General features: G+C 44.1%; 1 protein-coding gene across 1 annotated transcript in view; it reads left to right on the forward strand.

Annotated features, from left to right (window-relative positions):
• The first annotated feature begins 4,670 nt into the window (after positions 1–4,670).
• SYT10 (synaptotagmin 10) overlaps positions 4,671–22,160 on the forward strand; it is a 40,023-nt gene continuing 22,533 nt past the window's right edge. Inside the window, exons 1-2 of the mRNA XM_053406054.1 lie at positions 4,671–5,423; positions 14,889–15,249. Of these exons, the coding sequence (XP_053262029.1) occupies positions 5,288–5,423; positions 14,889–15,249 (497 nt within the window). The 5' untranslated portion in view covers positions 4,671–5,287. The remainder of the gene's footprint in view (positions 5,424–14,888; positions 15,250–22,160) is intronic.

Genomic DNA, 22,160 nt, shown 5'->3' on the forward strand with positions numbered 1-22,160 from the left:
CTGGAGGGCCAAGGTTGAGGAAGCCTGGTTTAGTGTAGCAGTTAGAGTGTTGGGCGAGGATTCAAATCCACCCTCGTCTATGAAGTTCACTGTCTGAGTTTGGACCAACCACATTTCATCCTAACCTTGGAACAACCACTACATCTCATCCTAACCTATGTCACCTTGGAACAACCACTACATCTCATCCTAACCTATGTCACCTTGGAACAACCACTACATCTCATCCTATGTGAGGATAAAATGGGGAGGGAAGTGTCAGTCTACACCACCTGGTGCTGCTTAGAGGAAAGGTGGAATCTGGATGCAATACAATTAATAAAATCCAATGGAGCAATGTACAGTATAACGATGGAACTGGTGCACTTTTACATTTAGCTGAAAGTTAAACCACACACTTCTTTGACCTGACTCGGGGAAAGCCAATGTGATACCTCCAATTTGATACCCATCCACTATCACTGACTGAGACTGATGGGAGCTATAGTCCAAAGCATATGGAGGGCACCACGTTGCCTATGCCTGACATAACTTATTCTACTAGGGGTCTTCCACTTAGCAAATGGTTCCAATAGCTTGCAGAAGCAGAGCATTCTGAAGAAGTTGGAGATGGTGGAGAACAGAAGGTGGATATTATTTTCTAGGAAAGCATACACAAAATGGAAAATGTAGCATTTCACAAAACAATGGGATTGCAGAGGAGCTGATGGATCCTTGGGAAAAGGCCGAATCTCTGTGACAGAGCGCTTGCTTGGCATGCTGTCCATCTTCAGGCAAGGTTGAGAAAGACACCTCCCTAAAACCCAGGAGAGATGCTGCTAATCAAAGCAACTACTGAGCTAGATGGACCAATGATCTGACTCAGTATAAAACAGCTTTCCTTCCGAATCTAATCCAAGCCATCACACAGTGATACAGAAAACATATAATTCACATGCAAAAAAAAAAATTAAGCCCAGGTTTAGTCCCTGACACCTCCTGTTAAATGATCTCAGATAGCAGGACACACACAGGAAAAGAGAGGGAGACCACTGCATATTTATTTATTAAGATATTTATATACCACCTGTTATGCTAACATTTCAAGCCAATGTACAGCAGTATCATAATATACAGTACAAAAATATACAACTACAATTCAGAATTAAGTCCAATCAAGGAATCATTGAGAATTCTTAAAAGTCTTCAAAAGTTAGCATCCACAGCCAGCAAAGGGCATGGTGAGAAGGAATGTTTGCAGCTTGTACCAACCCAGTACTTGCTTGCTTGCTTTCCAGAGCATGGTTCCCACCACAGGCCCTCTTTCTTGCTGTTTCCAGAAAGACATCTGCTGGCTGTAGGCCAATCAGCTGATCTCAGTGATCTGGCAGGTGTGTCTGGGAGAAGGATCTCTCTCAGGTAACTTGGTCCCTAAAGTGTCTTGGGCCTGGCAATCCGATGAACTGATTCACCATAAGGCAACCTCTCTGCTCTATTTTTGGTAGCATGGGATGCAAAGCTTCAAGAAGACTTTCAGGTTTCTCAGCAATTTTAGGACACTTCCACCCCAACACTTAAACCATCCTCTCTTCAGCATGGGTGCAAAATTACTAGTCAGTAAAAGAAATTGACAGTTGATCCCAGTGGTGTGCCATTATGTGTAAGAATCCCCTAAGGCTGTTTCATGATTCACTCAGTGAATTGTTCTACACTGCTCTGTGTCATTTTAAACACAGGGATGGTCTGTGGAATTAACAGCAGTGGACACAGTTCAGGTTCATTCAAAACGATTAGGAGTTTTGACATTTCATTCAGTGTGGGATGAAATGGTAGCCAACTCTGCATTAGACTGAAGGACCATTACAACACAATTAGCTAAACATTTAATTCCACATATGAAGCAAAAGTTGTTCTTGGAGAGAGAGAGAGAGAGAGAGAGAGAGAGAGAGAGAGAGAGAGAATGAATCCATGTGGGGGATTTGCACCAAATTTTAACCTTCCTTGTTTTTTAAAGATCCTATAATACATCAGTGGCGGAGAAAAATAGATTCAGAACATGTTGCAAATAGTTTAAGTGGATGAGCTCTGACATTCAGAATAGGTGAAGGGATGGCACCTGACTAGTTATGTCTCAAAAGATGTACTTTTCACTTTAGATTGCTGCCTGCCCTCAACCTTCAAGATTGGAATAGATTACGAACAGTAAAATAGCTGCCCAAAGAAAACGAGAAGAAAAATGATTTCCCATTAAAGTATAAAATTCCACATCAGATTTAAGAAGAGTTTTATTAAGTTGTGCCTTATATGGAGAGAAGGAACAAAAGGGATTTTGATTTTTAACAAAATCCTCTCTCATAATTCCAAAACATGGGGTCAACCAATGAAACTGATGAGTAAGAGATTCAGGACAAGAAGAAGAAAATACATCTATATGCAACGCTGACGTTTCTGCACCAAGAGATCGTGATGGACACTAGCCAATGGTTTGTCCACACTTCCACTTGCCCCATGCCTAGAAAGCATGGGTCCAAGGTGTTTTGCCTGTACCCTGCCGCTTTCCCCCAGAAAACCCACTCTTTAGCACTAAATCAGAACAAACAGCAATCCATGGAAAACAGAATTACTGTTTGTTCTGATTCAGCGCTAAAGAGTAGTGCTAAAGTGGCAGGGCAAACGAAGATGTGGTTTAGTTCTTAGATGTCCTTAAAAGAGAATTTGTGGAGGCTAAAAGGGTTCACAGAGACTATGTCTATCCTACATATGAACAGCACACTTATTCTCTGAGAGTGGATCCTTATGTAGCCAAAAAAAGGCTTGAAGGAACCCCAACTTCTGTAGAAGTTACCCCCCCAAAAAAATACTTTCCCTAAAAAAATAATCCTAACGGAGGAAAACCAGAAGGTGGGATGGAGTTTTCTGGAAAAGGCTTGGCTGGAACTCTGACTTAGAGAACTCCTTGACATTTTGTTGCAGCCCCCACTAGCTGTGGCTTTTAGGCATGGTGGCGACACGAAACATCCATGTTCAATATGCCTCTGAATGTCAGATACTAAGAGGAAAGAACGTCAAAGTCATGTCCTCTGTCCTTTCCACTGTCTTTTCATGTGAAGAGCTTACCTGTGGTCAAAAGACACTTAAGACTTCATATAGCCCAGGGTGGAACCCTAGTGTTCAAAAGCTTGGAGCTCTATGAAAGTGCTGCTTGACTAGGAAAAACACAAGAATTGCCATGCTGGACTACCCAAGATCCCCATAGTCCATCATTTATTTCCCAATGGCCTCCAAATAGATGCCTGTGATTAGTCATGCAGATCATGACCTTGCATTATGATTTATCCCCAGTACCCAAGATTCATATCCACACTGCCATTGAGATTCTATGCAGCCCTCATGGCTGAGGGACCCAACCTCTGTGATGTTGTCCAATTGTTTTTTGTTTTGTTATGTTATGCTCAATATCCTGAGTTAATGTTACACGGTCTGAAGAAGTCCTTTCTTTTGTCCATCATGAGCCTACTAGATCCATGCTAAGGAGTCTGCCTGAGCATGCAAACTCTGTTCCTGATGCACTCAGTCCCTACCTTCTGTGTTGAGCAAGTAATGGTTGTAGCGATGAATATTCAAATGCATGTAAGTAGAAGCTTCCTGCAACACAGGGAAGGTCAAAGACTGCAGGGGGGGGAGGTGTCAATGCATATCAGGATCTTGGGGTGGGGTTTGTGTGAGTGTCCCTGCCCTCATCCATACTGTGAGAATCCACAAGTTCAGGCAAATCCAAATAATGGAACAGCCTCAATGGGTATCCTTTGCGTTCCAGTGATATGCTAGAGGATTGGAAAAATTCATAGCTGTATCCTGTGTCAGTGCTCCCAACATGGTGTGATTTGTCTGGTGACTTCCACAACTCCCATCATCCCTGAACATTGGCTGGAACTGATGGAAGGTGTAGGCAAAAACCTCCAGAAGGGCACCAAACTGGGGACAACTGTCCTACATGGAAACTTTTCAAGCTCTTCTGACAACATGCCTATAAAATTCAGGAACACACAAGCATAGCTGTCAACGTTTCCCTTTTCTTGCGAGGAATCCTATTCGGAATAAGGGAAACGTTGACAGCTATGCACACAAGCAATTGTTCTGTGATTCAGTACATAACTTACGTATATGTTTGAAACTCTCTACATTGTTCCATTTTACTATTACTATTTTCTTATATTACAAAACAAAAAGGACAACATTAAAGCAACAATGCACCTGCCACCCTTTCTGAAGATGTGAGGTCAGATTACACTGGGGTTTAGATCCCTTAAATTGTTGTATTCCGGTTGTGTGAAGGAAGGAAGGAAGGAAGGAAGGAAGGAAGGAAGGAAGGGGATACAGCAGGAAAAAGAAGGGGGAAAGGAAAAGGATAACAGCACCTGTTGGATTTCCACCTAGTGCAGAGTTCTTAAATGCACAGGCACCATCTCACTCTTACTCTCTTCACATGCGCGCAATCCCCAGATGGAGCTGGGCCTCAGCCCTGCACTCCTGTTGCGAAGTTGCAAAGCGAGGCACCCGAGAGCCTGTGCCACCTAGAGGGTGGACAGACTCCCCTGCTCCTCTTTGCAGGGAACATCAAGGGACTTGCCTGCACACAAGCGCCCAGCCCGGCCCCCGCCCGGCCCTCTGCGGCTCCTCCCTCTCTCTCCCCATCCCCGAAACTCAAGCGAGAAAGCGCAGAAGCCTCCTCGCGGCGCCTGCCCGCCCGGACCCCACCGTCCAGTCCGAGAGCTCGGCGACCCTCGCCTGCACCTCCTCTCCCATTCACCCGCGCTGCGCTGCCATTGGTCCAAATTCCTACCGATCCTCACAAGGCACAAAAAGGCGTTGCTCAATGTGCTTCTTCTTCTGTTGCTTTATATATTTAACAAACCTTCCCCCCTCCCCTCCACCACCCCAATTATCCATCCTTGTTCTCCTGATGGTGACTCTTCGCTCACTTGCAACGTGTCCTTTAGACTGTTCTCTCCTCTCCAGCGTACACGCGTCTCTCCCGCGATCCCTCCTCCCTTCTCTTTGCGCTGATGCCTTGAGAGCTGGTACCTTATTTCCCTCTTCCTTCTCTCTCTCTCTCTCCTCTTTTTGGATGCCTCGCAACAATAATACCGCTGATGACCATCCAAGAGGAAGCAGGTGGAGAATGAAGCATCCTTTGCCCAGGAAAGCCATGGCTTAGCTCAAGAAGGAAAAGGCAAGAGAGGCGCATCGGAAAAGAAAAATAACAAACACCACCGCGCGAAAGAGAGAGAAAGAAAAGGGAGTCAACATGAGTTTCCACAAGGAAGACGGGATGGGCAGCTTGTGCCACAAGGCTCTGCAGATCATCTCCGAGTTGTGCCTGGGAGGGCAAGTGGAGTTGGAGAAATGTTCGGGCATCTTCCCGCTGGACACCACCAACCAAGGTATAAGCAGCGCAGGTAGAGTCAAGCCTCTAGCTCTCCTTGCGCATCCCTCGGCGCGCTCTGCTTGCCGCGTCCTCGGCCGCCGCTTCTCCCCACCTCGGTCTTCCCCATCCCTTGTGTTTTCCTCCCCTGACTCGGTCTCTCCTGTTGATCCTCTGCATCGCATCTCAAGGAAGGAGCGAGAGGACTGGAACCGAGAGGCGTGGGGTGCTGATGGTGGTGCTGATGGTTGGGGGGGCGGACATACGCTTCCTTCCACTAATGGCAGTCGCGGCAGTGGGTTTGAGTGGGCGTCTGGAAAGTTGAACTTTCTCTTTTTTTTACCCTTCTGCTTTCTTCCTTCCGCTTCCTTCCTCCTTCCTCTGGCTAGGGAGAGCGAGAGAGAAAGGAAAGGGAGTCCTTTCCAAATTTCGGCAGGACATTTCCGTGTCCTCAAGGGGCTGGTGCGAGACCAAACAGAAACGTGTGTTTGGCTGTGGCTGACTAGCTAGATGCACGTCGGAAAGTGGCCATGCAGTGCCCCCCGGGGTGGGGGTTGTGCAGCCTGGCTGCGGTTCAGGCTCCACCCGATCTAGCACCCCGATTCCCCGGGAGCGCAAACGGCGTGGAAGTCCTTCTCAAGAGCCGAGTTGCCGCTGACTCGGTAAAAGTAAGGGAAGGAATAGGGAAAATCATTCAGAAGCCACAGGTACTTCATATGTATGCTTCATTCTCCCTCCGGGAAGGAAAAGGGAAATCTCGTGCTAGTGTATGGGGAGGACCTTTTATGTCTCTTATTTTTAATGGGAACCCCCCTCGCCCTTTGGAAAGGTAAAGTGGAGAAAGATCCGGTTCTCCTAGTGAAGCACATTAAAACACAGGAGCTGATATCCGGTGAATCAGTGATTAATTTCCTTAAAGAGAGGGTCCCTGAACAAAACCCTGCCTGAAAGACTTGTTCCGCTATGAGAGTGGAAAGTTAACATATTTTCCTCCACGGGGATCTTGTTTGTGCTTGCAACAGCTGCGCGACAGGCAGAAATGCAACTGGTGCAGCTTTCCCCCAGGGCATAGAAATGCAGAAAGTTGTGCGTGTTGACTTTCAGTTTGGCACACAGCTCCTTAAGAGTGCAGAGCCTCCAGAAAGGGAAGAAGAGGAGATGGTGGCCCCATAAGAGGGAATGTGAGGGAAGGAATGCATTCTGAATGTCCTGGAAGCAGGGCAGTCCTCCTACTTGCTTCACTTGTTGAATGGTTGGACCTTGGGACTCTGATCCAGGACTTCCTGCCCTGCTCTGCTTTGGTTCAGAATTGTTCCATCTTCAAAACAAATGCCATATATCTTGGCCGAGGTAGCAGAAATGCAAGAAGGAGCTGAAGGCATTTCTTATCTACCCAAAATGTTCTCTCCTGCTTGCTTCCACCCATCCCTTGCTAATGAATTCTAATGAGATTCACCAGAGATTTTAAAAGATAATGCCACCTTCTTCTGTTTCAACATTTTCCTTTCTATTAAAAAAAATCTGATAATAATTGAAGGGCAGGAGAGAGATAGTTATTCTCTAGTTGTTAGGGATGGGGTGGATGAGCTTAACTTTTGGTTAAAAAACTCTGCTGGAGGATGTATAGATATACCTCAAGCATGCATACCACATATATGAATGATTATGTGATTGATCTCCCTGCCCTGTGGCCCTCTTGACATTCTTATCATTGCTCAAATTGGCACACAGTTTCTGTCAAGCTGGAGAGCAGGGCAACAGGTGGCAGGAAGGAGAAGAGCTTGAAAGTACCTGTTGCTGCAGGAGGAGAGGGATTTTCATGAGAGACAGAGACAGAGAAAGGACTTCTGTCTGTGTATACTGGAGGGACAGGGAATGACTTCTGTTCCTGTGCCTTTCCTAAAGAAAATTTCAGTCGGTTTCAAAAAATAATAATCATGCAAACATAAAGCTTATGTGTGGATTAACCATCTAGTCCAGAATTTTGTTTTTGCAGCACTGATCAGCCAAGATACCTCCTTAGTTCACAAGCAAAGGGATCATAGCTCAGTGGTAGAGGCACATGCCTTGTGTGTGAAAAGTCCCAGGTTCAGTACCCAGCATATCCAGATTATTGCTTTGCTTTTTTAAAAAGGATCAGGTAGCAGATCATGTGAGAGACCTCTGCCTGACACCCCGGAGAGCTGTTGCGAAGTCAGAGCAGTAGACTATAAATGCACAAATAGTCTGACTTTGTATAAGGCTGCTTCCTATGTCCCCTTGCAGGTGATGGGCTTTGTATTGGCACTGTATGTACCCAGAACCTGTTGTATAAGAAGTGTATTGTTGCATGTCATGAATCTACGAAGGAAAATGCAGGGCAGTGCCACTTGAGGAACAGCAGTGAAGGATCTATATCCTAATAAGCACATAAAGAATATTCTGGCTATACCATAAAAAATTACCACCAGCAAGCATCATTTTGTTAGGGATTTGTGTGCCATTTCAGCTCTGTATTGATGAGACAGTATCTCTTATGCAACAATGTAAAAGAGTGATGCAACATTTTGTGGCCATCATGGTTAGGGCAGATGGTGCAGTGGTTAGACTATTGAGTTTGGCTGCAGAAGATCCTCCACTTCATTCTTCTCCACTTCAGCCTTCCACTTGTGAAGATCATTGGTGGGGTGGGGGGATACTTGCTAAGCATGATAGAATGATAGATACCACTAGGTGGGAAAGTAAACAAGCTCTTCTTTTATGCTAGGTTGTTGCCTGTCTGTATACCTGTAGATTAGTCATCTGGATTTGCATTGGGGCTAGGTAAGGGCAATGAAGACTCGCTTGTAACTCTTTAAACAACCCTATATAAGGGTATATTTTATTATTCTCATACAACGTTGCTGGGGATCCTTTGTTAGGGATCCTGGGGCAGCTGTCATTGCTTCTTCCCTGGATGAACCACAACACCCAGATTCTCAGCTTTCTTTTTTAAAAAAGAGAGTAAATTTCCAGTATTTGTAGAACCCAAGGTATGAGACAAGATGTGCAAGTACTGTTCTTCTCTCCTCTACCATTTGCGAGAAATAAGGCTGCTCCCCTCCATTCAGTGTGTTACTTTGCCCCCTGCCCCTGAAGATGCCCATGAGTGAGAAAACACTTAAATGAAGGGCCCACAGTAAAAGTCAATTGGGGGGCACAGCCAACAGTGGATGGAGCCACTGCTGATGGCAGGCGGGGCTAGATCCAATGTGGGAGGAGGCAGAGACAAAGGAGGGCAGAGTTCACAGCACTGCAGGATGAATGAATGAATGACCAGAAATACAGACATATACAGCGATAGAAAACATATAAACTATACATAGGTTAAAATTAAACTCTATAAGCTAGAGCACGGTAAATAATACAGATATAAAACAGTTAAAATATGGAGGTTAATGATTGCATAGCTCTTTCTCTCTGTACTACCCCATACTTTTAGGGTTGTCTGGCAATGTCCATAAAGCCGGATGACATTGAGGGCAGTATGAAATGGGAAGCCCCACACCAGGTGACAGCCATAAAGGCACATGATACAGTCATCACCACAAGTTCTATTCAATGCTAGGCCTACTCAGAATAGATCCAATGAAGCTAACAGACATGATTTGTGTTAATTAATGTTCTGGAATCCCAACTGAAGGAATGTCAGGGCTTGGCTTTGCACAGTGGCCTAGGGGGGAAAAAATCAGAAACTGGGAACTGGTATCCAGGACCAAAGAGCAATCAGGTTCAGAAACATCAGGAATCCAAGCAGAAGCCGGGACCAGAGGAAAAAGTCAGAGGCCGCTCCCACAAGATGTAGTGAAGGCCACCAACTTGGATAGTTGGATGGAGGAAGCCAGGGTAGATCTGGAAGGATTTTCAACTGAAGGTTGCAATTATGCAGTTTCTGGATGTTTAGCTTATATTGGCAATGGCACAAATGAGAAGAATGGTCTGAAGGCACACAAGGTTACCTTGCTATAATAGAGATAATAGAGACCTTGCTATGTTTAGCAGGTCTGGGTCTGGTCAGTGCCTTCATGGATATGGAGTGGTTCCCTGGAACCATTTATATACCAGCTTGGGTTCTATAATGCAAGGAAGGTGGATTATAAATGCAATGCAATAAAATAAATAATTGAATTCTTTTTAGCATGACCTTCCCCTGGTTATTATAGACATGCATTCTTCTCTTTTGTATACCAGCATCTGTTATGTGCACTATTATACCTGGTTAGGGATAAGTCCAGTCACTACACATTGCCAATCAATTTTATCCGGTGGGAATATTTTTTTAAACCCGCAGCATGAGTTGGTACTTCAGCGACAAATTGACTTCTAATTATCCTCAAGGTAGAATTTGTATGTATTTACATGCACACATTTCCCCCCACCACACACACACACTTCAGTACAGAGCTATCAGATGACAGTTGTCAATGGTGTTTACACTGTGTGGCATTAAAAGTCAAATCCAGTTAATTAAAAGCTGCCTCTCCAAGCTGACACAAAATAAGGAATACCATTTCTAAAACCTTGAATAGGCATCAGCATCTAAAAGTTCTTAAAAATCCAAAACAGTGAGACAACCATAGATGTCCTCACAGCCTCTGAGTACCATAATTGGTGCTGAACGGCAATAATTACAGTGCTTAGTCAGGAGTTACCCTTAACACCAAAGTACATTTCTTGTCCTGGAAGCCAGAGTACATTTGCACTTTTCTTGTCTTGATGATTACATAGTTCCTTTACAATGTTGAGAGCTCACTTACCTGTCAGGAAAACTGAGCACCAATAGGTTCCAGTAAATCCAACAGGAACTCTAAATATACTAGAAAGCTACAGTCACCCTATGCCAGGAGAGACCCCCAACTGAAATCCTGGGCAGCCACTGCTAGAGATTACAGACAGTACTGAACTATGTGGATCAATGGTCTGGCTCAGTGCACAGCAGTCTTTACATGATCTTCTGAGCACTGGCAGGGAGGTGGGTTCACTTGGAGAGAGAGAGAGAGGATTTTGCCCAAGAGAACCCTTGAACATGAGGTTGATTTTATCTTGGTATGATGCCTTGCAAGAACAATCTGCTTGGTAGTAGCACAACCAACAGTTTTTCATGAAGATGGTTCAAAATGGTAATGCAGATAAGTTATGGGGAGGTAGGATTCAAAATATAGGTAAAGGTAAAGGGACCCCTGAACATTAGGTCCAGTCGTGGCCGACTCTGGAGTTGCGGCGCTCATCTCTCTTTATTGGCTGAGGGAGCCGGCGTACAGCTTCCGGAGGTCATGTGGCCAGCATGACTAAGCCGCTTCTGGTGAACCAGAGCAGTGCACAGAAACGCCGTTTACCTTCCCGCTGGAGCAGTACCTATTTATCTACTTGCACTTTGACGTGCTTTCGAACTGCTAGGTTGGCAGGAGCAGGGACTGAGCAACAGGAGCTTACCCCATCGCGGGGATTCGAACTGCCGTCCTAGGCTCTGTGGTTTAACCCACAGCGCCACCTGTGTTGCCTCTGAAGTGCACAGTGTCCAGAACGTTTTTAAAGGAACTGAAGTCCTCATCTGACATAAGCAAAAGTGGCTGCCCTTGAAAAAGATAATGGTTGTGTGGGATGTTTTTTCCAAGCACTGTGCCATTGTACAGAAGTTGAAAAGGGAACTGTTGGCTACCCTATTTAGCTGAGAGCAACTGTTGGGATATTCTGAAATTGGCCTCCATGTTTTTCTCAATAAAATCAACAACAACATGCCATCCATGCACAGCTTGAGTCCATGTTACAAAACCATGGCACAGTAGCTCACCAGTTCCTTACAACAGAATAATGAATTGCAAGCGGTGCTTTTCAAATGCGTTTTGTGGTGCATTGGGAGCGGTGGAGCAGGAAAGGTCAACTTGACCCAGTTTGACAATTATTGTTTTTCTGATTCAAAACATAACAAACAAATTATGTCGGACAGGAAAACAGTGACAATCTCGCGTCTGAAGTGGCATGAAGAGAGATGAAAGCTCTTTCTGAGGTTCCCCATACAGAAAGGCAGGTCGTCATCGTGATATTGCATCCATCAGATGATGAGCACGCATGGATGATATGGTCTCCATACATGTGAGGAAGCGTGGTACAGTCTCTGGTTAACAACCAGTTATATTCCATATAGGAATATGATGGTCAATGATAATCAACACAGACCATCTTCCAGCCCACTTAGCTCTGTATCAGTATGATGTGGTTTCTCTTCTTCTCTCTAGCTTTACCTAAGAGCAAAAGAACATAAATAGAGCCCTGCTGGATCTTGCCAATGGCCCATCTAAGTCCAGCATCCTTTTCTCACATTGGCCAACCAGATCTACCTAGATAATTTAATATTTGTTTATTCTTATTCTTTTCTTCTTCATCATCCACCTATAACAATGTACAAAACAAAACATGGCCTAATTCACAAGCTTACAGGCTTCAACAACCATTTGTTTTGGGCTACAACTCCCATCCATCCCAGCCAGCAATTCCAATGGTTAAAGATGATGAGTGTTGTAGTCCAACAGCTTCTGGAAGGCATTAAGTGGGGTTAGACTGAACCAATATGAGACACGACACAGAAAAAAGAAACAAGAAGAAATGAAGCAAAAGAGAGGGTAAAGGATCTAAAGGAATTCCTGAGGAAGCCTTGGTTGACTACTTAGGTCTGAACTGAGTAGCCCATTCAAAGCAAGTTTCAAATACATTATTTGTTTGTTTGTTTTAACTCTGTCATATGGGCAGTTTGTAATATATTGTAAGGACATATCCTCTAACTCAGGCATTGTACCTTCTTGATATCTGAGGTCATCATCTGAGAACTTTCCATGAATGTCCCCATGCAAAGTAGGTGGCAATGAAGGAAAGTGCCTTCTCAACAGTGCCCTCACCCCGGGTGGAATGCCCTCTGCAGAGGCGCCCACCTGGTGCCTACCTTAAATTATGAATGGCATTGAGATCACATCAATGAAGCCAAGAGGGGGGTCTTGTTGTCTAGGCAGCCCAGGACCTCCATATACACTGCCTGGGCTTCTGCTCCAGGGAGGTCATTTCAGTGCTGCTAACACATCGGTTTGACTTCATCCCCAAAGGTGCACTCCATTGTCTCTCGAGACAGATGGATGATGACAACAATTGAGAAAGTGGCCTCTGTCATAACACTAGAACCAGGGGTCATCCACTGAAGTTAAATGTTGGGAGATTCAGGAGAGACAAAAAGAAATACTTCTTCACACAGTGCATAGTTAAACTATGAAATTCACTCACAAAAGAGGCAGTGATGTCCACCACCTTGGATGGCTTTGAAAGAGGAGTGGATAAATTAAGGGAGAGTAAGGCTATCCTTTCAGGGACGCGGTTGGCGCTGTGGGTTAAACCACAGAGCCTAGGGCTTGCCGATCAGAAGGTCGGCGGTTCAAATCCCCGCAATGGGGTGAGCTCCCGTTGCTCGGTCCCAGCTCCTCCCAACCTAGCAGTTTGAAAGCACATCACAGTACAAGTAGATAAATAGGTACCGCTCCAGTGGGAAGGTAAACAGCGTTTCCGTGCACTGCTCTGGTTCGCCAGAAGTGGCTTAGTCATGCTGGCCACATGACCCGGAAGCTGTACGCCGGCTCCGTTGGCCAATAAAGTGAGATGAGCGCCGCAACCCCAGAGTCGGCCATGACTGGACCTAATGGTCAGGGGTCCCTTTACCTTTAAGGCTATCCTTGGTGGATCTGCTGTCCCTACAGAGTTGAAAAAGGTAATACCAGTTGCTGGAAACCACAGGGCAGGAGAGTGCTGTTGCGCCCAGGGCCTGCTTGTGGGTGGTCACTGTGAGAGCAAGATACTGCTCTAGGTGAACCGTTGGCCTGATCCTGCAGGCCCTTCTTGTGTTCTTAATGCTCTTTTGCTGCCAGGAAAATACCTTTTCATTTTCCCTTCCAAGTTATGTTGTGATTCAAACATACATTTAGCGCAATAGATTTTTCCACCTCTGCTTGCTGATTCAAATTGTTTCAAGGCTGTTTTTGTTCTCTGGGCTTTTTTGTATTTTAAAAAAGTAATGCATTTTGATCTATTGCCATTTTTGTTTTGGTTACCTTGTATCATACTTCCTTGTTGTACTTGTTAGAATTTGCTGTTTGTGTTGTAAGCCACCCAGAGAACCTTTGTGGTTTGGCAACATCATCATCATCATCATCACCACTACCTAAACAAACAAATAAAGGTCCTGGTCCTGATGCTTCAACTGGAAATTTAATTCCTCTACAACCTCAGAAGGGGAAGAAGCAATGGGAACGCCTGTGTAATGTGTTGATGTAAATCAGGGATGGAGAACCTCAGGCCTAGGATCCAAATTTGGCCCTTGGAATCCTCTCCTGGCCACACCTTCACTTGCCTTGCTTTACACCCCATGTTTTTCCCCCATGGTTAGAACCTAATAGTTAGAACCTGCACTCAATAGTTCCTCTTGCTTGCCTGGATCAAGGATGGAGGGGAGGGGAGAAACTAGCCTACCTTACAAAGGTGAAATTTACATTTGTGGCTCTGCCCAATTTTGCCTCTGGCCCTGCCTATCACTGGCATGTGGCACTCAAAATCTTACCCAGAAGACCCTCCAGCTGAGATAGGTTCCCACACTTCTGGTGTAAATGTTTCCCTGTGTGAATTGGTGTAAGCAGCAGAAGTCCATTTGGGATGCAAGAATCCCCTCCGAGAGAAGTTTGTGCATCATGTTTTCTCTTTAACTTTCTGCTTCTGCTTCCATTTGTTTTATCTAGCCCTTGTCTTGCTTTTAATGTGCTCTCTGCTGCATATGAAATATGATCAACTCTTTTGTTAGAAACACTGTTTGTGCCATTAATTGTGTCATTATTCATCCCGCATTACATAGAGGCGTGAACTGTTGTGTCCTGGTGCGTGCCAGATGCTGATGCTCCAAGCTGGGTGGTGTAACTGTGGGATAAATCCAAGTTGGATGACGTAGCTATGAGATAAATCAGTCTCATATAACCAACATGCTTAACTCTAATTAATGCATGAAAGGGTTAAGACCATAAAGTAAGCTGTCCTGCCAGGCTTAGCTAGGTCACACCCTCTCAACTTGCATGGATGGCCACACCCACTTTTGGCTCTACCCACCATGGGGTGGTAGCTGGTGAGAACAAGAAGGAGCATCAAGAGAAGGAGTAACTGCTTCCCCACCTTCTGTTGCTGTTGACCCTGGGGGAGGGATCTAGTGGGAGCTCATGGCAGTCATATTGACAGACCTCCATCCTAAAAGCTAGAGCCTTCACTGTCAGAAGGTCACAATCTATGCAAGTTTATGTTGGACTTACTTCTGAGTAAATCAGCAGAGGGTTTGGGCTGCAAAATTAATCAGTCTGCCAATTACATCCATTACATCTTTGATGATTCTTGCAAGCAAACGAATTAAAGCTATCTGGATGATATCACCTTGTCTTCTTGTTCTTTGCAGACATCTCTGTCAGCTTGCTTGCAGTCGTCGTCAGCTTCTGTGGGCTTGCCTTGCTGCTAGTCTCACTTTTTGTCTTCTGGAAGTTGTGCTGGCCGTGCTGGAGGAGCAAGCCGGTGACATCGAACGCGACAAGCATCCCTCAGAGCACCTCCAGCGCTCCCACTGAGTTTTTGGAAGCTAATGAGAAAAAGGAAATGATTAAAGAAAACGGGAAGCCCTCCACGAAAATCCTTGAGGCGGCAATGAAAATTAGCCACACTTCACCTGATATTCCAGCAGAGGTCCAGAATGCTCTGAAGGAACATCTAATCAGGCATGCACGCATGCAAAGGCAGATCACTGAGCCTGCATCCTCATCAAGGTAAGAGAAATAGAAGCTAACACTTTTTAAAAAAAGCACCTAAGAAAGACCATTTGGCTGAGAATTAAGGAACGAAAGCAGATGAACATCACATTCTTAGCCTTGTGCCAAGGATATAATAGACGCAGGAACAATAACCCTAGTAATATACATACTGATTTTTCTGACAATTTCAATCAGTTTTGTATGTGTGCGTGTGTGTGTGATTGGCAGGTTTACATAGGTCATTTTAAAAGTCTGTAACTCCCGAGCAAATATATCCTTATTAAGGAAAGAGACCGTAGCAGTAAATTGCACATTGGAGTTGCTGATATAATTGTACAGTGAGGGGCAAAGCTCTTTTACATCCTAATCCCAACCATGTTTATTTGGTTACATGGCCAATTAAAACAGATGACTGTCTGCCGAAATAATAGGTTACCATGGTATGCAACCTGCAGCCGTATGGCAGACCAGTTGACTGTCTTGTCCTGCAAAAAATAATAAATTGATGACTAAGATCTTGCCACACCGCATCAGAAATCTGGGGGAAACAACAAGAGAATAGTTAAATGTCCCTAACCACTTAGCAAGATGACACATGGTGTATAACTGCCATAACAAGTGTTTCCCCACCCACAACAAAAGAATTTTTCCACTTGGAAAATGTTTGCCTGTGTTCATGCTCTGACATGGTGATTTCAGTGACATTCCTTTCTAAATCAGTGTGACTCAGATTGCAGCACAGATATCAGATACTAGTTGCACAATTCATAAAACATTACAGGTTTCCAACTTATGCTCCAGTCCTAGGCATGTTGCTCGCTATTGCTTGCTTGTTTTATTTGAGACATTTATATTCCAACTCATGCAATTACAGACTTTTGTGACATCACTAGCAAATATTACATAACGTTTCCAGTCCTCCTTAATTCAAAGTACTTACTTTGAAATATTCCTGAAAGCTCTCATATTTCAAGGATGGGGAGAGTGCATGAAAATATGAACATCAATAAAAGGTGGTGTCATGTTATTGCTGTGAGGGCCCCATAACAGTTGAGGCACAAAATATGTAAAATGAGACACAATACTGGAGCAATTTCAAACTTAACTGCTCTTAGTGATCAAGTCGTATTTGAAAATAACAGCAACTCTTTTAACAGTTAACACTTCCATCCTTAACTGACATCAAGACATCTCTGAGAACAATATCATTGCACTTAGTACCACCTGTAGCCATCAATCAAGGAAAGATTTTATGAATAGAGTGACAGAGGCATCTAATTTTAATGCACAAGGAACATCAAGGTGTGAAATACACATGTCCTCCTCTGCAGATGAAAGAATTTAAGTAACGCTTTTTTCAGACACAGAAAGAGAAAATGACAGCTAGGAAGTGACAAGTGCCATGAGTGAAAAGTGCCATGAGAACAAACAGATAATCATAGATGCTGAATGTAAAAGTTCTGACTTTCTGCTTAGTGAATTATTTACAGTGGTACCTCAGGTTGAATACGCTTCAGGTTACATACACTTCAGGTTACAGACTCCACTAACCCAGAAATAGTACCTCGGGTTAAGAACTTTGCTTCAGGATGACAACAGAAATCGTGCTCCGGCGGCACGGCAGCAGCAGGAGGCCCCATTAGCTAAAGTGGTGCTTCAGGTTAAGAACAGTTTCAGGTTAAGAATGGACCTCCGGAACAAATTAAGTACTTAACCAGAGGTACCACTGTACATTATTGCATTTATGTGCAATAAATGCCTCTTTTATATTTGCACCAGAATAAACCAGTACAAATGTATCCAACAAATGGGCACCATAATTGTTGAGTTCATGTATGAGTATAGTGCATATGAATAAGTGACCAATGATCTCTAAGATATAAGCTCATAGTATAAACGAAATAAATAGGACACAGCATGGTCTGACAGGCATTAGGGGAAGTCATGTTTGCATGGATTTTGTTTTTCAGCTGTGCAGGCAGCATATTTGTACAAAAGGACCAATTTCATTTCTTCCAATGATGCTTTACCATAAAAAACATGGAAATGCATAACACAGTAACAAACAAAAAGAAAAACTCCCCCCACTGAATTTATTTTTTATATGCACTGAACTATGTATTTCAATTATTTATATAAGTGTTCTAGTATATATAAGCATTCAAGTATACATTTCTTTCATTGTCTGTCTGTCTGTCTGTCTGTCTATTTGTAGGCCCCTTCCAACTCTACAAGTCTATAATTCCATGAAATCTGAGTTAATACAAGTCTGTTTCCATTCACTGAGCACACAACTTTACAACAACCAGAACTTAAATATCATAGCCAACAATGGTCAATGGTTATGTTTTCCATTCATTGTACAGTGGTACCTTGGGTTAAGAACTTAATTTGTTCTGGAGGTCCGTTCTTGACCTGAAACTGTTTTTAACCACTTTAGCTAATGGGGCCTCCTGCTGCCGCCACACCGCCAGAGCACGATTTCTGTTCTCATCCTGAAGCAAAGTTCTTAACCCGAGGTACTATTTCTGGGTTAGCGGAGTCTGTAACCTGAAGCATCTGTAACCCGAGGTACCACTGTACACATTAACCCACTGATGCACAGAAATCGTGCTCTGGCAACGCAGCGGCAGCAGGAGACCCCATTCGCTAAAGTGGTGCTTCAGGTTAAGAACAGTTTCAAGTTAAGAACGGACATGTATTAAAAATTTATAGGCTACCATGACTTCTGAATTTACAAAAGCATTTACTTTTGCACTTGTTGACCAGGGAATATGCATTCTTGTTCTACCTTTACCCATCTGAGTTCCATCAGACCCTATTGCTGAGGCGGTCCAACCCCATGCATCTCAGATCTCAAACAGACAGACATCTGTCAGGATGTCAGGAGCATTGGGACCATAGCAACCCTACATTTCCTAGTGCTGCTGGCATCAGCAGCAGCCGCCACCTCCAGACACCAAATCTCCATCCATCCATCCTTCCCTCCCTTCTGCAGCTGGTATCAGAGCTTCAGCAAGTTGAGTGGCTGGATGGATTAGACAGAGACAGAAGCTGGTTGAAAGTCCTTGGGTGGGTAGGCAGAGGGAGGGAGGAGGGAGGGAGGAGTTAAACCTCTAATTAAAATCCAAACTGAAGAAGAAGCGCTCTGTGTGTGTGTGTGTGTGTGTGTGTGTGTGTGTGTGAGAGAGAGAGAGAGAGAGAGAGAGAGAGAGAGAGAGAGAGAGAGAGAGAGATGCTTGCCTCAAATTTACAGCTCATATTTGTGGCAAGCATTATGACTAACCAAGATTCCTATCCTGTGCCAAGGAAATCTGAAGCTCAGTGAAGTCTCTGTTGGTAGCTGGTTGGTTTCTCACCATAGCTGCCAGTGCTGTACCATATCTTCTTCTGTTATGTATCCCTGCGTGACAATAATCTTTAGAAACTGAGGTACTTGCCTGGAAGCTAGTTTCAAGGTGTTGTCAGCAACGTGTTGCACCTTATGTGCTAGGATAACAAACAGTGGTGTGTGCCTAGGCCTATGTAACCCTTTCTCTGCAAATCTTCCAAATTCTCCCTCACATTTTTAATAATAATAATGATTTATTATTTATACCCTGCCCATCTGGCTGGGTTTCCCCAGCCACTCTGGGCGGCTTCCAACAAAATGTCAAAAATACAATAAAACATCAGACATTAAAAACTTCCCTAAACAGGGCTGCCTTCAGATGTCTTCCACTGGAATCACTGTGTCACTAGCAAGGATGTCTTTGACTGACTCAATAATGAAACTGACTAATGAACCTAAGTAGTTTCCACTGAAAAGCAGCTTAGATAACCTCACATCATGATTTTTCTAGACACAGTCATCTAATATGGAATTTCACTGGTATAGCTGAGGGGGGGGAGAGTTGAATGTGAGAAATCTTAATTGGAACACTTTACATCCTCTTTATGTTTTATGCTATTAAGGAAGGGGCCTGCTTATGAAAAGAAATCATTTTTCAAGTCTCTGGATCCCCAACAAGCAATAAATGACACCAGAATAAGTATTTCCACTTTGCTGTTGTTTATCTCCGGAGTGCAATTTAGCTTCACTTGAGAGTCCATGGCAGGCTGAAGAATATCCTTGTTGATATGGTGGGGGAGGGGGGACACAGAGAACCAGACATTAATGGCAGGAAAGTGCTTTGGGGGCAATGTATCTTAATCCACTGCACCAAGGCGAGATCAACAGTGTTTTCTCCAAAAATAAAGTGAATTTAGGAGTGGAGTGTTTGAAGGTGAGGAGCAAAAGACTCTCAACCCTTGGTGTGGCCAGCCCAATACATTTTGAGGCCTGAGGCAGAGCATCAAATGTTGTCCCTCCCCAAGTCAAGGGGCATAACCTAAGGGAAGCCAAATGTGACAGACTCCCTCACTGAAAATGGAAGCTCAGTAAAGAGACCAATTTTCTGGGTGTTTAAAACTATCCCTGTGAACAACAGTAGAGAGGCCTGCTCTAACTGTTTGTGGTAGTATTTCTTTATTAAATTGCAGCCAGTGAAGAATGTCTTGTGTTCACTTATTGTCCCCCACTCAGAGGTTCAATGTAATGTGGAAGCACTTCTGATGCAAAGCTAGTTCTTTTATTTATTTTCACTCAAGGAAAATTTTAAGCTTGATGGTTTTTCATGTGAGGCACAATGCTTCGTATCAGGCAAACACTCTTCGCCAAAAACTTTAAAATCTTAATCAGCACCCTAGTCTCAGGATAGACTATTTCCACCTAGAATGGCTGCTAGTATTCCTATACCAAAACACTCTCACAGCCCCTTCTAGGATTTTAACTTTCCTCTCAGGGAATCAGACTGGGTTGCCCTGCCTAGCTGACCCCTAATCCTTATCAGAACAGGCCCCCCCTCTCCTGCATGCCCCTATCTCTTTAACTGTCAAGTGCTGAATTTTTGACTCACCAGTCCTTCATGATTAACTGACGTTCTGACTAGCTCCGATTGGTTGCTGGGTCGCCAGCAGGCTGACTCAGGGCCTGTCTATCACACCAAGGTATTTTGAAAGCCAAGGTAAAAAAAAAATGCCCTGGGTTCTGGAGAGCGCCTCTCTAAAGTTTCATAGCTTATTGTAAAACATTAAAGCAGAAGGGGCTAACCTATGGGCCTTCAGAAGTTGTTGGACTCCCAGCTTCCAGTACCTCTAATCATTGACCATGCTGATGAGAATTGAAGTCCAACAACATCTAGAGAGCCACCTCTGCTTTGGCCATTGCAATAGCAGTGGTGGTGCAAGAGCTTTCTGAAACCAGCCTGCCGACAAGGACCTTGTGTACCTCAGAACAAGACATGAGCAAGAAGGTCCCTGAGGTGAGCAACAGAAGGAGGAGGTGCCGCTGCTGGAACACACATAGGCCGACTTCACCTCAGGTGCTGAAATGTCTTGCATTAATCCTCCCAATCTTTCAATAATACAGTGGTACCTCAGGTTAAGTACTTATGTAATTCATTCCGGAGGTCTGTACCTAACCTGAAACTGTTCTTAACCTGAAGCACCACTTTAGCTAATGGGGCCTCCTGCTGCTGCCACGCCGCTGGAGCACGATTTTTGTTCTCATCCTGAAGCAAAGTTCTTAACCTGAGGTACTATTTCTGGGTTAGCGGAGTCTGTAACCTGAAGCGTATGTAACCTGAAGCGTATGTAACCCAAGGTACCACTGTATGTGGCAGTACATGGGCTTTTTGTTCATTTCTTCTTTTGTTCATCATTTTTAGCCACTGTAGCAAACCATGCAGCCTCACAGCCACAATGCCCAGGATGACTTGCTCTGAGTAAATACTCCCTTGACCTTTCTAAAGGAGGAGGTGGCAGGCCAAGCCAGTGGACCAGGGAGATGCCAGTTTGCCAGGAGTGAGGCACAACTACCTCCTGAGACAATTGCCTCCATTTCCCTAATAATACAACTGTCCCTGGATCTTATGATGTCCAGCCTTAATGTCATTAGGTTTTCTCACAATCTGTGTTTTCCTATTGTACAGACTAATCCATGGAATTTGGAATGGATCCTAACTCTGGTCTTCCTTGCGCAATCCTGAAATGTGGGTTAGAAGTATGGGGTCCAAGCGCAGGCATACACTGAAACTGCTCAACTGAATAATACAATATGCTTTTTGGATGCAAGACTTTCTTAGTACTCTGACCCCAGAGACCCTTCCATGTCAGAATTCAGGTTCAGCCACTTGCAGCCCCAGCCTGACCCAGACGGAAGGAAAATCTCCAGATACAATTACTAGCAGGGGCATTTTTAAAAAAAGAATGGTAGGGAGGTTAAAATGAGTTTTCGGGCTTTGTGAAAAGCAATAACATGCAAAATATTGCAGCCATAATTAATGGCAAATTGTCTGAACTTCTTTGTCCTTGCTCTTAATAGAACAGCCAGGAAGGATTAAATGAAAATCAGAATGGATGGCAACTATTAGAAAACCAAGATTAAAAACAAATGATACCAAATAATACATATTCTCAAGGGGTGCTGAAGGTTTGCCCAAGGGCTCAGCAAGGCAAATTGAATATGTTCTACTTGTTGGACTCAATTGTTTTAACCAATCAAGGAGATTTCTTTCGGAGTTCCTGAGTGAGACTCTTACCATTTCTATAAGTATAAGAAAGCAGGTTTTGAATTAGGGAAAGAGATGCAGAGGCAACACAGAGACATTCCAGGTCAACGTGTCGGTTACCGTATTTTTTGCTCTATAACGCGAACCCGATCATAACACGCACATAGTTTTTAGAGGAGGAAAAGAAGGGAAAAAAATATTCTAAACAAAACAGTGGATGTATGATTTTTGTGGTTCATGCTGTGGCCACAGACATGTGATCTGACAGTGAGTTTGGGGTAGCCCAATGCAAAAATCCTGAGGATCCATGTGGATCCATGCTTTGTAACCACATTT

Source organism: Podarcis raffonei, chromosome 10, assembly GCF_027172205.1.
Source record: "Podarcis raffonei isolate rPodRaf1 chromosome 10, rPodRaf1.pri, whole genome shotgun sequence".
NCBI lineage: Eukaryota > Metazoa > Chordata > Lepidosauria > Squamata > Lacertidae > Podarcis > Podarcis raffonei.